The sequence below is a fragment of the Lepidochelys kempii genome, chromosome 3 (genome assembly GCF_965140285.1).
Source record: "Lepidochelys kempii isolate rLepKem1 chromosome 3, rLepKem1.hap1, whole genome shotgun sequence".
NCBI lineage: Eukaryota > Metazoa > Chordata > Testudines > Cheloniidae > Lepidochelys > Lepidochelys kempii.
The window spans coordinates 96,844,670-96,861,203 of record NC_136382.1 but is presented as its reverse complement, the minus strand read 5'-3'; the positions used below and the strand labels follow the sequence as shown (position 1 = coordinate 96,861,203).

Sequence of the window (16,534 nt, the reverse complement as noted above, 5' to 3'; positions counted from 1 at the left end):
AAATCTTGTTCAATTTACCCATCGTCACCACTAGACTAGAGTTTAAAATACATTAACTGCATAAATGTCTGATTTTTAATACACTAGACTTCCAAATAAACATTACAGAGTGCATGCATCCTGACTATGTTCTCCACCCATCCTACTCATATCTCTGTACTCAACTGAAATAAGTTTAAGTGATAGTATCCTGTGTGGCTGGCCCCTGCGGGAGTCAAGCACCCAGCCTACATGTGACAGGCTGAATGAGCCAGTAAGAATGAGCCAACCCAGTTCCACCTGTGATAGTTAATTGCCTAAGTAGTTGGATGGCAGTTATAGGTAAGGAATGTGGGCCTAATAAAGGCTTAGGAGGGGAGAGAATCTTTAGGGGAGCTGGTTAGGAAGCTACTCCCAGAGTTCCAGTGGTATCTACCTGGATAGCAGAGCCTCATGGAGAGAGCACTTAAAGCCCTTTTCCGATTTTAGTCTGAACTTACACAAAATTTCCCCTGATTTTTTTGTAAGCTTATTTGCTATGGAAGAATGGTGAAAACAGAAGAATGAGAGGCAAGTTTACATTTTTAAAAGTTGTATTTCAGGACATCTCATTGTTGGCTGATTAACTTACTTGGAAGTTATACTCCAGTCAGTCACTTATTTGAGTTTGTCATGCACACTGTAGTTCTACTGATGATGAATGCTGAATAAGCTGTCTTGGATTTTCCTCACACCTCAAAATACATATATCTATATTTCATGGCTGTGGTATGGCCATACAAATTACAGCCCCCTGATAACATCCTGGCATGAAACATATATGTAACAAAAACCCCATTGGCAGATAGTAACAAAAGACCATAATATTATCTGAGAGATATAATTCATGACCTGATATCATAGTAATCAAATATGACTCTTTAGAGCATATGAAATCAAGACAGCTGTTGCCAAGCATTTCAACCAATAGAATAAGTACAGTATGCAAATGAACTAAAGTTAATTAAATGTGATTGACTGAGTTACTGCTGTCCACATACATACGGATCTAATATAACTGTCCTGAAATAACTTTTTTTAAAAAATCTGTCTTCCTCTTCAATGTTTGTGTCTATCTGTGTGTTTAACAAAGGAGAATTGAACAAAACAAACATGCAGATTCTCACCCAAAGCTTCGCCACAGACTCTCGCTGGTGCCTTTTCACTTCCATTGTCTGAATTCTCTTGGCCAAAGAAATACAATTTAGATATAAGAACACAATTCAGGAGGTTTGTTTCAAACATTTATTATTTTCATTGTCATATAGGTACGGCCCTTTGTTATTAGTATTTACTGATTTCCTTTCATCTGCTCCCTCCTTATCCTTCTTTGTCACATGCTAACAATTTGGATAAAATGAAATTTGAAGATATGAAGATGATATTTTTAGGTTTTGCAAAACCAAAATTGGATTCTCAAATTTTGTACAAATCAAAACCCACCCTTCTTGGCTCATCTTGGCTAAAAATGATACCTTTTCCACTTCATTCCCTTCTGTCTCTCTCATACCATCTCACACATTCATTCTTTACTTTTATCTCCATTTTCTTTCTTTCAACATTATCTGGACCAGATTTTCTGGTCCACTAAGGGTATAAGCTGGATGGGTAATTTCCAGTTCAGTTGATGTAACCACACAAGCACTGGTTGAGCTAACATCCTTAAAGCAGAAAAGTGGAATTTTGGTGTGAACAGTGGGATGGGCAAGTGACCCTGAATAAAATTCCATCTGAGTCCCTAGGCATATACTCAGAATGGCTAGCCAATCCCGCCACTCATGCCCCCACAGCTATACTTCTAATTTTAGCATGCCAGTTCAATCAGAACTAGCATGTGTATGTCCACCTGAGCTGGAAACTACACTTTCCAGCTGCAGTGTAGACGTACCCAAAAGTGGTCTGATTCTAGCCATAGCTGGAGAATGGAGAATTCGCTTTGCACAGGGGAACTCTCAGATGGTTTAACACTGCAAGAGAAATTCTGTCTCACTCAGCCCAATTCCTGCTGAGACTCCAGAGGAAAAGCATGCTGAGGTGGAAACTGTCAGCTTGTAAACAGGTGTGACATGTGTCACCCTCTTTCACCAGGCAGTTGGCTTATTCCTGCCTTATTAGAAGAGGTTAACACCAACAATGATGCAGTCTAGCACAGCACCTGCAGTTCCTAGCCATATTGGTAGTTGCCCCTGGCTATGAGTACAAGAAAACTTTTCTCCCCGTTCCTCAAATGCTTGTGCCATGTTGTCCCATGAACTTTTAAGCAGAACTCCTTGCCTTTTTTTTTTAACAATCAAGAAATGATTGGGAACCATTTTGTTGCTCTGGTTAGTTTCAGAACTATTGAGCTGCTGTCTGAAGTCATTGACTTACATTGGACACAAGGGCCTGATTCTGGACAGTGCTAAGAGTGTTCAGCTTCCCACTGCAAGCTGTAGACACAGAGAACTTTGCAGGATTGGTCCCATGTCAGCAGTGAATCTGGCCTTTGTTTATACATTTCTTGGACTGGGATTTGTAATTACTGATTTTTATGGTGACCGTTCTTTTTCTATGAAGTCTTTATATACCCTTTGTACTATATATTGGTTGCAAAGTCAAATGCTAAATGAAGTAGAGTCTTAGAGTTTAAGGCTAGAAGGGACCATTAGGTCACCTAGTCTGATGTCCTGTAAACCACAGGCCATTACATTTTACTCAGTTACCCCTGTAGTGAGCCCAATAACCTGTGTTTGTGTTTGGTTAAAGCATAGCTTCCAGAAAGGCATCCCACCTTGATCAGAAGGACTCTTGCTGCTCTCCGATGTGCATTAATATAAGAGGTTTCAGAGTAACAGCCGTGTTAGTCTGTATTCGCAAAAAGAAAAGGAGTACTTGTGGCATCTTAGAGACTAACCAATTTATTTGAGCATGAGCTTTCGTGAGCTACAGCTCACTTCATCAGATGATGCATCCGATGAAGTGAGCTGTAGCTCACGAAAGCTCATGCTCAAATAAATTGGTTAGTCATTAATATAAGACTATGCAATACTTACCATGGATTGTAACTGTTAAGTTAAATCATTCTGAATACTCCTCTGGCAGCTTGGAGATATATTTCTACGTGAGTAAAGTTGTTTCTCAACTGAAAAAAAAGCCCACACATCCATTTATCACTGAAAGGAAAATGAGCCCAGTAGGAAATCTCCATGTTGACATATTCACATTGGTGCCACTATTTTGATCTAATCAGGAAAGGAAATGACCTTACAAGTAAGATTTACAAGCAGGGTCAGCAGCCTCAGTGAGGCAGCAGTCAGGGGTGTTTCCATGCTTGGTAAGGATATTCACATCTTTATAGGGCTTTCAACCAGTCAGTCAATCATTCATATTTTTATATAGCACCTATAAAGCCTCCCAGCTCTATTACAAAAAGCAACACCAAGGATCAAATTAAGAAATATATATTCTAATGAAAGTTAACTAAAAGCTTATTGTCTTCCCCCACTTTTTTTGCCTAGTCTCAGGTTAGTACTATTGAGTTAGATTAATAAGGATTTTCTAACCACCTTCAGCAAAGTAAGTTATGCAAAAATTCACTGGAAATAGATGAAACAAACAAATCTCATAAGACTTGATGCCCTTAAACAGGTAAAGGGTGAGATGAAAGCCACGTATTTTATTAGTAAACCACATAAATCTTAAGTATATGTTAACAGATCTACATTTATGTATATAGGGTTTGTATATGACAAGAGAGACTTAGAACCAAAAAGGCCCCAATAGTTTCTAGCGACTAATACTGTAACCTTCTAAGTGATGTTAATGTTGTGAGGGCAAAAGATACGTACAAAGCTATATCTAGAATAAGGTGTGCAACCTACACCCGGATATCCCCAAATACTCATGCAAATGGTCAAGATGTAGTAGGCGGTGATATGCTGCCAAAATTTTAAGACTCCCTGAAAAACTGGCACTGGCCTAGTCAGCAATAAATGTAGTATTTCTTGAATAAAATACTTTTCTGCCCACCTCAGCCAATCCCACCCATAGTCCACCCTCAATAAAAATCTCCATCAGTGCTATAGTCCCCCTTCTACAAATCTGAATCCACCAATTCTGTGCTTCCCCCACTCCTCAGCATCAATCAGTTCCATACTCTGATCTCCCTGTGTGAGTGAGAGGGAAATCAGGACATATATTGCTAAAGGTAAAGAGATATGGTCTAATTCTTATCTCATTTGTACTTGTGTAACTCCATTGACTTCAGTGGAATGACTCCTGATTTACACCCATATGAGAGAAGAGTCTGATCAATAGATGTTTCAGAATAACCAAGACTATGAAATATAACGGTCTAAATGACTCCTGATTTAAGTGGGTGCAACAAGCTTTTTCACTGGGAAAAATAAGTATGGTAGGTTGTTGTCAGTTCTGCTTTATTCCCTTACAGGTTCAAACAGGTCTGCATTGTCCCTTTTATACATGTTGTTTCTTGCTTGTTTTTACAGCCTTCTGTAGATCACTAATACTTTACTTTCTAATCAAGTGTCAGCTTTGGAAATGCTGTCACCTGCTGATTATTGACATTAATTACCACCACCATGTCAGTCACCAAAATTGAGCAGTGGAGAATTTTTTTTAAAGTGAAAGACAAAGTTGAAAGTGGCAGCCCAGCAAGATATCTAAAACTGCCACTGTGCCAGACTTTGGGGAGGAGGCAGAGAATGACGGAAGGGGGGTCTACAGAATCCTCTGACACTGTCAATAATAGTAACCCACTAATTGACTAATACTGTAACCCACTGAATGTACAGTGTATATTTTAGATAGCAAAGTGCTGGCATCCTGCCTGAAATTGAACAGCATACTATGCTTCATAGCCCTATTTGTAGCATCAGGTTTTTCAGTGAGCGCAATTGGTCACTGTCTCAGTTAAAGATGGCAATTTAGCAGCCCAGTGCCCCCTAACACCATGATGGGCATTGGTTCTACATTAACTCAGCAGAGCTGCTACCTCCTGAGGGCAGGGTTAAGCTACAGCTTAAGTCAATCTAATTTACATCGCTCAAAGGTGTGAATAATACACCCCCCCCCGAGCAGTGCAAGTTACAGCGACCTAAGCACTGTCCACACCGGCGCTATGTCAGCAGGAGATGCTCTCCTGCTGACATAGGTTCCACCACCCAAAAAGGTGAAGTAATTATGCTGACAGAAAGGCGCTCTCCCATTGGTATAGAGCATCTCACCTGATGCATTACAGTGGTGCAGCTGCATCGGAGTAGCAGTACTTCTAGTGTAGACCAGCCCTAAGTCACTAAAACCACTTCCTGAAAGACCATGGAATTCTCCTTTGAAGTTACTTACTGCAACTCCTTGGGTTTTCCTTGGAGTTTGAGCACTGAAGTTTGAAAATATGGAGAAGTTAAACAGTTACTTTACACCCTGAAATGTTAGAAGAAAACCAAAAATCACCAACTCCAACAGACAACAGGGATGGGATTAGCCAAACATCCTATACAGGGTTTCTCTTTGTAGCTGTCATAGAATCATAGAATCGTAGAATATCAGGGTTGGAAGGGACCCCAGAAGGTCATCTAGTCCAACCCCCTGCTCGAAGCAGGACCAATTCCCAGTTAAATCATCCCAGCCAGGGCTTTGTCAAGCCTGACCTTAAAAACCTCTAAGGAAGGAGATTCTACCACCTTCCTAGGTAACGCATTCCAGTGTTTCACCACCCTCTTAGTGAAAAAGTTTTTCCTAATATCCAATCTAAACCTCCCCCACTGCAACTTGAGTCAGTTTAGAAATGTTTTTCTTAAGGAATTATACAGCACTAATTGAGCCAGAAACAACTGTTTAAAAGTTGTTATAGTGCGACAATTTTGTTTGACCTAACACTGAGCTCTGTATGGCTTAAATGCCAGCAAAACTAATTACTACATAGGCCCCGCATGATTAGTTCAGTGTTTCAGACTACGTCTACACTACTGACCTTACAGTGGCACACAGGGGTGCTGAAATGTGGGGCGGGGCAAAGGGCCATGGCCCTCCCACTTTTGAAAGTAGACGGACCTGTCCTAGAGTTGCCAACTTTCTACTTGCACAAAACTGAATACCCTTGCCCCGCCCCGCCTCTCCTCAGAGGCCCCCCCAGCCCTGCTCCTTCTCTGAGGCCCTACCCGCCCACTCACTCCATTCCCCCTCCCATTGTCATTTGCTCTCCCCACCCTCACTCACTCGCTCATTTTCACTGGGCTGGGTCAGGGGGGCAGGGGTGTGGGCTCTGGCTGGAGGTGCAGGCTCTGGGGTGGGGTCAGAAATTAGGAGATCAGGGTGTGGGAGGGGGCTCCAGGCTGAGGCAGTGGGTTGGGATGCAGGAGGGGGTGAGGACTCTGTCTGGGGGTGTAGGCTTTGAGGTGTGGCCAGGTATGAGGGGTTTGGGGTGCAGGAGGGTGTTCCAGGCTGGGGGGGTGGAGCCGAGGGATTCAGAGTAGGGGAAGGGGCTCCGGGCTGAGGCAGGGGGTTGGGGTGTGGGAGGCTGTACAGGCTCTGGGCTGGATGTATGGATTCTGGGGCGGGGCCTGAAATGAGGGGTTTAGGGTGTGGGAGGGGGCTCCGAGCTGGGGCAGGGGGTTGGGGTGCAGGGGGTGAGGGCTCCACTGTGGGGCCAGGGATGGGGGATTTGGAGTGCTGGAGGGGGCTCCGGGCTGGGGCTGAGGGGAACCTGCCTTAGCTCTGCTGCGCTGCCGACTGGACACCTAACAACCCTAGCTTGTCCTATCCGCTTTTTGCCAAGGGCCCAGCCCCCTGCCCCTCCTCTTCCCCCAAAGGCCCCGGCCAGCCTGGAAGCTGGAGCCTGCCCCAGGTAAGAGCGGCCCAGGCACACCAAGCACAATGGGGCCCTGTTTCTGACCAAGGCCTCTCTGCACTACATTAATATTTGTATTAAAGACAAATAATATATGTAGCATTCCTATTGACATAAATGGGAGTTGTGCTCAAAGACTGTGGGTAGATCATAGCCCATAGTTTGCATGGCTTATACAATGTGAGAATAGACTATGAAAATAATATGGCATATTGATGTTAATTCACCTGAAATGCTAACTTGCATTACTCTGTGAACACATTGGGGCAGGATAGAGGAACAAACAGAATATTTTAGAACAGGCACTTAAAGGGCATTATTATTATTATTGTTTATTATTTGTGTTACCTTGGTAGTGACTAGAAGTTGCTACTATCTGAAAGTGACCTGATGATCTACATGAAATTAATTTGATTCTTTCCAGCTCATTGGGGGCAAGTGCACATTAAAAAAAGAGACAGCACAAATACGACACACACCCATACACACATTACCACCACAGTTGACACTGTTAATGGCAGCCTTAGCAGAGAGATGAAGGACTGAACAAAGCAATGGGACTGAACTAACTTTTAAGTCATAGAAGCTACCCCTATGTCAGGCATGTGGGTGGGGGGAAGGGGTTTGTACATTTCTGCATTGAGCTTTTTCCTGTTGATAAAGAACTTCAGTTTCTAGTGCTGCTAAACTGGCACATTTCACCAGGAGTAAAGGGGAGATTTTGAAAGGTACAAAGTGCAGTTAGGCGCCCAAGTCTCATTGACTTTCAGTGTCAGTTGGGCACTTAATTCCCATTTGTGCCTTTTGAAAAGCTCCTTCTAAACTCATTTTAAAATGTAACTGGTGAAAGGACTATAGACTGCACAAGGAGACCTGGCAAAGGATTTGTTGTTGTTCATAGGTAAAGGAGGGCTTAAATTTCCTTTAAAGATTTCTTACTGCTTGTTTTTATCTTAGAAAAATCAATAATGGCAAGTGTGTTCTCACTTGGTTTTACTTGGAGGCCTATAGAATGTTTATTTTCCAAACTTAACTGAAGGGATGATGGAGTTGAAGCTCTAACAAAGGCTTCCTTTTTTCAAAATGTTAACTTGTAATTAACATTTAGGTATTATTTAAAAACAAACAAACAAACAAAAAAAACCCTATCCTGATTGACACAAACTTCCTTCCTTCTCAATTGCGCAACTTTTACTCTCTTAACAAAGGTTACCAATGGACTAGTTCTCCAGGCTTCATATTCTTGTGGCCCATACAGGACTAGATCTTTTTGTGTGTTTAATAAAACAAGCAATAAAATACAGAGAAAGCAAAAATCTAGCCACCTCTGTACCATAGAGAAGGAATCACACATGCAAACATTTTCCTTCCTTGCAAGTCACCTTTTAAAAAAAATAAGGCAGAGAGACAAAATCTTCACAGATTGTGAACCTCGCAGAGATTGACGTTTGAGATGCTTCCATTCAGCTTGTAACCTCTATTTGTCATATCAAAATGCAGAGGCCTTCTGTGTTATGATTTGGATGCAACCTCTCATAGCAAAGAGAAACTGATCATTACTGAAGCAAGGAGAGTTGTTTTCAGTTTAGCAGTTTTCTTCTGTCAGATTTGTAGTTTCATTTAAAGTGTGCTTGTTTCCATCCTGTGAGAAGCCCAGTGGCTTAGAAAGGCATGGGACTTTTTCAATAGCTGAAGATCAAATGATGTTGATCAGGCAGTGTGACCTAATCCTTTAATTCAGCTGTCTTTTTACATTAGAAACTTTCTGAGCGTGTAGGATTGATTTGCTCTTGAGTTTTGGGTTCTCTTTTCTCAAGATCTTCTGAGAACCTCACCTTTTATCCACTCCACTGTTACTCCAATGTATTCATAGGAAATGACAACTTTTTTTTTCTTTCATAGTTCATGGTAACTTACTCCTTAACTGTCCTGATAAAATCAGAGGGATAGAAACCCCATCTATTCTCCCCTCTCCCCCTCCATGTGGCAGTGATCAGAAGGACACTTTGCTCCATGCTAATTATCTTGCATGTTTCTGTTACTATGTCACCGGCAGGTAATGCAGTTTCCTAAATGACTGTTGGATACAATAACACTACATGCAGAAAGTCTGAAATGCAGGCAAGGATCTCAGGAAGATGTTAAACAGCAGCCAGGGTTGGCGAGTTATATGGGCCCGTGGTGCCCATGGTCCAGCAACATTCAGGGCCCAGGGGCCTGGGTCCACCAATGTTTGGGGTCGGGTCTCTCCCCCATCCCCTCCTGCCGCCCTGCTCATCTCCCCCAGAGCATCCCCCAGCCCCGCCTTCCGCCCCCGGTCGCCTCCCCGGAGCATCCCTGCCTGTGCCCTGGGCAGCGGTTGGCTGCCCTGCCGTTCCACGCTGTGCTCCCTCACTGCTGGCAGCAGGCTGAGGCGGCCGCTGAGCCGCTGCCTGCGGAAGGAGGAGGCGCACATGTGATGGCAGCCCTCCCCCTGGGCACCCACCACAGGGGAGGCGAGGGGGCTTCCTGGACCTGAGAGGTGCCGTAGGAGCACGTGCAGTGACAGAGGTGTGGGCTGAGTGTGCTGCCGGGGAGGAGAGGAGGGCCCCTCCCCCAGAGCTTGCTGCTGCCAGCAGGGAGAGGGCTGGGGAGAGTCCTCCTCTCTGGCCCCAGCCCCCGGGCAGCCTGCCTGCACCACAAACTCCTCATCCCAGGCCCTGCCCCACAGCCCACACCCCTAGCCCTCATCCCCCCACACCCCAACCCCCTGCCCCAGTCCTGAGTCCCCTCCTCCACCATAAACTCCTCATCCCTGGCCCCACCCTGCTCCCCAACCCTCTGCCCTAGCCCTGAGCCCCTCCCACACCCCAAACTCCTCTCATGGGGGTGAGGTGCGAGAGAGTGGGCCTTGGATCTGTTCTGGGCACAACCAAAAATTATACAAACCTGCCACCCCTGACAGCAGCTATAGAAATTAGGCATTTTTAAATCAGCAGGTCCAGACAACTTGCATCCAAGAGTTTTAAAAGCTGGCTGTAGAGCTTGCTGGAATACTAATGTTGGTTTTCAATAAATTTTGGAAGACTAGGGAAGTTCCAGAAAGTTAATGTTGTGTCAGTATTTTAAAAAATGGGATGACCCGGGTAATTATAGGCCTGTTAGTCTGACATCGATCCTGAGCAAGATAATGGAGTGGCTGATATGGGACTCAATAAAGAATTAAAGACTGCCAATATAATTAATGCCAATCAACATGGGTTTATGGAAAATAGATCCTGTCAAACGAACTTGATATATTTTTTATGAGATTATAAATTTGATTGATAAAGTTTTGATTGATAAAAATTTGATTGATATTAGTGCAGATGTAACATACTTAGACTTCTGTAAGGCATTTGACTTGGCATCTCATTTTGATTAAAAAACTAGAAAAGATATAAAAACACATGAAATGGATTAAAAACTGGCTGATAGGTCTCAAAATGTAATTGTAAATGGGGAATCACCATGGAAATGGGTGCATTCCTTGTGTGGTCTTGAAAGGATCAGTTCTTGCCCACACGCTATTTATCATTTTTATTAATGACTTGGAAGAAAATATAAAATCACTCCTAATAGATTTTGTAGATGACACAAAAATTGGGGGATTGGTAAATAATGAGAGGGCAGGTCACTGATTGCTTGGTATGCTGGCCACAAGAAAGCAATATGCATTTTAATATGGCAGAATGTGAATGTATACATGTACATATGTTGGCAATACTTATACTTACACAGGTCTAAATGGTATATATCACCTATATACAGCTTGACTGTACTGAAGCACTGCACAGGATCTTTGACTATCTTCAGCCCTAGCTTTAATGGGCAAAACTCCATGGAAGTCAATGAAGTTGCACCCATCTATATCAAGACTGAACTTGGCCTGGTATCCACAAAAGGCATTACCATTAATGCTCTGCAGCTGTTTTATGTGGCATGGATATTTTCCACATAGTAACAGTAACTTTGCCTACCTGCCTGCCGTGCAACCCTCCACCCCCATCAGAGGAGTCATCATAACAGAGTTATACAGAAGTGCCCTCAAAGGGAAGAGCCAATACATGAAGCACCACAGATGTAAGGCCAGCCATGCTACTAGCAGTAAGGTGCGGATAGGGGGAGACCAGAGCCACATCACTTATATGTGTAAGGCCTGGTATCCATATTACTTGGCCTGTCTCCACCTGGGGATTATTGGAATAATCAGATTTTGCATTAATCTCTTATGCACTGTTGCTGAGATTGCCTCACAGAGGGAATAACATAGCACTACTGTGGGGAGTAAAAGACTGCGGTGAGTGTCTTCTTCAATGCTTTTTAAAATGCAGGATGAGAGGCTATTGCCTCTGGTTATTAAAGCCTATGAAATGTCATCATAGCATGATATATAACGAACTAGATAACCTCCCTTTCTGTCAACTGGCAACAAATGATTCCAAATGCCTTTTCATGAATCTCATCAGCGAACAGTTAAATATATCCATAATTGCAGTAAACGAGGAGTTTTTAGCTTCTGGCTTTTGGGCTTCCATGTTATTGTTTGAAATGTGTAAAGCATACACCAAACCTATTTTGTTACAAGGATTAAAAATTGATTTAAGCCTGGTAGTCTTTTGACAACTAGTAGGTGTCTGAAGTAAAGATCTGTTGGCAGAGAGCGCCATCTGTCATCATTAAACAGGAATTACCTCAGCACAAAGCACTGGGTTAAAAACTTGAATATTGCATTTTGGTATTTTCTTTATCTGATGTTCTCTTTATTCAAGAAGAAGCAAAAAATAAAAAAAAATGGAATTAAAGAAACAAGAATGAGCCTTAAACCTTTCAATTATCTTGACTGCCTGTAGGGAAAGCTTTAAAGTCCACTGTCAAGGTTTCTGCATTAAGTAGCACAGTAATCACAAGAAACCAGAAACCCTGACTGTGTTTCTGTTGTTGGGTTACCCAGCTCAGAAATTGGGTTTCACATGAATAGGGGGCTGTCACATGCAGAGAGGAGCGCATGCTGTGCTCAGTAGATAATGCAGCATGTACACTCTACTACACACTCTGGAGTTCGGAGAGAGGTTGTGCCTGCCCAGCCTTCTTTACACTAGATATTTTTCTTAATATTTCCCACAGGTGCTGGTACCAGTCCCCTGAGGGCTAGTGTAGTCAAGATGCTAATAACCACAGATATTTTAACCACCATGTCATCCTGATTGAGCAGGTTTAGACGACATAGTAGTTAAAGTGCTAGTGGACAGTCAACACTAGCGCTCTCATCATCACTACCATTCGTGCAGTGGTAGCAATGAAGAGGACTTTAAAGAAAAAAATGTCTAGTATAGACTCATCCCCCGAAACACAAGTCCTCCTGGAACTTAGCCCCAGCATTAGCGTAGGTCAGTGCTTTTCATGGCAAATTCAGGGCCTGTAGAATTAAATAAGGGTAGCTTAAAAAGAAAAGAAGCTGGGGATTTTCAAAAGGATAATGATTACTGGGGAAAGATTCTACATTGCCTTTCTCTGAATACAAGTACAGGTCCTGATGCTGCAAAGACTTAAGTATATGAGCTTAATTTTAAGCATCTGAGAAGTCCCATTGAGTTAAATGGAATTACTCACATGCATAAAGTTACAGACTTGCTAAAATCTGTGTGATTTGGCAAAGAGCAGATCAAAATAAAGAATGGAATTTTGCTTACATACAAGTTGTAAAGAATATTAATTCTTTTACATGCTTTTCAAGGTAATTTTATCCCACATAAGTTGCATATGTGTTTTAATTGATACAAACTTTGAAAGACTAGTTTCATTAAACACTTTTAAAAAAATCAGTGATTTTGCTGCTTAAAGGGAATGGATTTATCTCCTTCTGTAAAGTGATGAGAGAAATTGGTCACAGCAGTGACAGTCCTGTTAATAGCTACCCTTAAAGATAAAACAGGGTTGAATGGGACACCTCATCCTGGCCAACCTCATATTATTAAATTCCCATGTCACTTCATAACAGCCTAGAATTCAGAACGTACTTGACAAGTTTACAGAAAATTAAGCCAAATATGATGGCCTTTGGGTCTATGACACATGGCCTCTACTTGCTGGAGTCCTGGTGACAGCATTTAAAGGATTGACTCTGAAAAAAAAAATAAAACTTGGATTTTATAATTCATTTAGGAGTGCTGTTTAAATATGCAAGCAAAAAAAAATGCTTTGCCATCTGTTGATGGCTGGATGTTTAGAAAAAACAGATCCAACTTCATCAAACTGTTCCAGAAAGCTAGTGGTGTTCTGTTTTAAAACTCTGAAAAAAATTGCCACGTGCAGATCATTTTCTGACATTTTAATTAGCAATGTGAAATTTAGCAAAGAAATCTGAGGGCTTAAAACATATTGAGTGTGAAGTAAAATACTGTGTGTATTTATTTCAGTTTATAGAAGTGCTAAAAAGGATGCCTGTAAGGAATGTAGTGTAAGGAAACAAACAAGGAGCACTTGCTCACTTACTTTTTTCCTTTATGTCCTAATTTTTTATCTAAACTGTTTTAAGTTCCCCCATCAGTACTGTCTTTTCCCTTTATTATTATTAACTAGGTGCCAGCGTATTTGATGCTTGACACTGTACAAAGAACGTAAAGAGATATTGTCCCAGCTCCGAGAACCTTACACTCAATACTGGCAGTTTTAATCATCCACTTGCCCTTTCTGATTTAGTGGTCTATTGTATAGTCCCCCAGTAATTTGCTTCAAACAATACTACCTCTAACTTCAGTCCCACTCTGCTTCCTGGATGCTGTCCACCTCTGCTCCTTCTTTCTTTGACATGTAAAGATTTTCCCCTTTCATTTTGTGTCTCCAGCGTTTAACTGTACTGGACTCCAACATATTTCATTTTTATGCTCAGAATAACAGTACAGTTCTTATTTTTTGCATACATATTGTAAGTAAGGAACCTTAACTCAAATGACAAAAGCCAGTTAGTTAAAACAATAGGATCAGATCTACAAAGGGATTTAGATGTCCAAGTCCCAGTTTTAGTCACCACTGTGATCTACAAAACCCCTGCTCAGTTGCCACCTGACCCTGTACATGCCTAAATTGTTACTGTAAAAGTCCCTGGGCACCTAAGTTTCTGCCTCTGGGTATGCATCCGGACACCTGTCTCCTGCCTAAACCCCAGCGTGACCCTCTAAGCAGGGGAAGATAGGAATTCCTCTGTTCAGCTTGTCTGCGGGGCCCAAATCCTGTAGGAGTGCTCAAAGCATGCCTAACTCCACACAAAATTACCCTAACCATTGAGCTAAACTCCCCTCCTCCTGGCCATTTTATGTGGAAGTGGGCAGGTGCCTATGCTGTTTCTTGCAAGGGCTTAGGTGCAATCATCTGACTCTAGGGGAGGGGCTCCTGGCTGTGGATCACAAGCAGAGATAGGTGTCTCCCTGCAGCCCAGATATCAGGTTGCCAACAGTCCTGTATTATAAGGGATGTCCCTTGTTTAAATAAAAAATTGCTTGTCCCTTACTAAATCAGTATGGGCTGCCATTTCACCCGTATTTCAGCCAGGGGTGTTTTGGTACTGGAGCATCGAGCTGGCAGCTGAAATCCAGGATGGAGCAGCAGTCCGACACTTTGCAAAGTGCTGCTAGCTGGCAACTTGACGATGGCACATAGGGTTGCAACTCCACTCAATTTGGCCCACCAGCCCCTTCATCCCTGGATCTCCACTGAATGCCCCTGCCCCCCACCCCCCGAAATCTGAAATGGTATCCCTGCTGGTTGTTGCAAAGCCTCCTCCAGATGCTGCCTTCCTCCAGTCTGCAACCTTCTTTCAACCCCTAATCCTCCAGCAATGGACAGCACTGCGGCAGAGACTAGCAACTGCAGCCTCCAGCTCCGCTCCCAGCACCTGTACAGAACTGAACAGGAGCTGCAGTGGCTACCCAGCCCAGTGCCTGAGGCCCTGGGTTCACTGCAGATCCTAGAGCTGGAGAGAGAGAACCCTTAGGAAGGATGAGGGAGGAGAAGGGACTTGCCTTCAGAGGCTCACGTCAGGACATCTGAGGTCTGTCCCATATTTCGGAAATACAATGTTGGCAGTCCTATTTAGGGACTTGTCTTCTGCCAGGCTCCCAGCAGGCCTACTTATCATGTAGTCCAGAGTCAATTAATTGTATAGCCACTCCTAAAGTATCCAACACTGGACTATAGTTTGAGGATTACACCCCACACTTAATGCTGACATATACTAGACTGTCATGAGCTTCTCCCCAGTCTTGGTGCCAACACTACAATGTAGGGCAACCATACATGAGAAGAGTCCAGTTTTTCCCCACATCCTGTTTGAGCCAAAACTCTTGACATGCATAGAATCCTAAATATTTTAATGCCTGGGCATCCTGACTGGCTTAAAGAAACAATGCAGTAATTACCCTCACTGGCACAAAGATGAATTAAGCCCTACCTCTGCATTTCTGTCTATTAATGCCTGGTGGGGTTGATTAAATTAAAACAATGTATGTAATTAATTTTCTCAGCCCTTTTTTGTCTACTCTGCTTCTTCATGTTGTAGCTTTTTTTTAAGAGCAAACACACACTAAGTAATTAGTAGCTAGTTAGTTGCAATTAACTCACTAATTAACCATGAGCAAGAGAGAGGGTGCTGAAACTTCCAAGGCAAAACTGTACAGTATTTCCAAAGCAGCATTCTCCACAGGCCTCACACCACAGCCAAAGTAAGAAGTATGTCCCCAGTTCTCCATCCTTGGACATTCTGCAGTGAGAGATGAGGATCTGGTCTGACTATGGCTTCTAGCCGATTGACCATTTTCTCTTCAGTCATCTGGCCTGACTCTTATTACCCAGGTTTCTAGGGATTGTATTCTGGAGACAGGTTTCAGAGTAGCAGCTGTGTTAGTCTGTATCCGCAAAAAGAAAAGGACTTGTGGCACCTTAGAGACTAACCAATTTATTTGAGCATGAGATTTCGTGAGCTACAGCTCACTTCATCGGATGCATTCAGTGGATTCCACTGAATGCATCCGATGAAGTGAGCTGTAGCTCAGGAAATCTTACATTCTGGAGACAGTTCACTTTGGTTTAGTTTAGTCCATTCGCCACTGCTCCGAGCTGCATGATAACGCTCCGTTATTACACCCTGGCAGCTTTTCTGCAACGTTCTGCTTTGGTCAGGGCTACAACCTCCCCCCCTTGCTGTTCGCTTTCCCGGCAGATCCGGCAAAACGTGCTCAGCCACTTCTCAGGGCCGGGAGAGCGAGCCCGGAGGCTCACCGGCCCGCCCCATCCCTGCACGAGCGCTTGGCGCGTCTCGGCCATTGCTGGGCTCCCCTCCTCGGTACTCAAGGCAGCAAGGTCCCGCCGCAGGAGGCGGCTGGGCCAAGCGCCCTTCAGCGGGAGCGCGGAGAAGGCGCCGGCGGGTGCTTCAGCTCGCCCGGAACAAAGCGGCAGGGGCGGGGCTCGGTCCCCGCTGTGCAGCGCGGGGAGGCGGGTCCCGGCAGCAGCAGCAGCCCCCGGGAGGCGGCCTCCGCGAGCCCCGCTGCTTCTTTCTCGGCCCGCTCCGCCGGCAGCCCCATGGCCGCGGCCCCGCTGGGCGGCGCCGCCGGGAGCCTGCTGCAGTTCCTGAGGCTGGTGGGGCAGCTCAAGGTG

General features: G+C 43.8%; 1 protein-coding gene across 2 annotated transcripts in view; it reads left to right on the top strand.

Moving 5' to 3' along the window:
• The first annotated feature begins 16,136 nt into the window (after positions 1–16,136).
• HDDC2 (HD domain containing 2) overlaps positions 16,137–16,534 on the top strand; it is a 74,786-nt gene continuing 74,388 nt past the window's right edge. Inside the window, exon 1 of one of the 2 annotated variants that reach the window (XM_073337218.2) lies at positions 16,137–16,531. In XM_073337218.2, coding sequence (XP_073193319.1) covers positions 16,460–16,531 — 72 coding nt within the window. In that variant the 5' untranslated portion in view covers positions 16,137–16,459. The remainder of the gene's footprint in view (positions 16,532–16,534) is intronic. The other variant, XM_073337219.2, reaches the window with a different exon arrangement.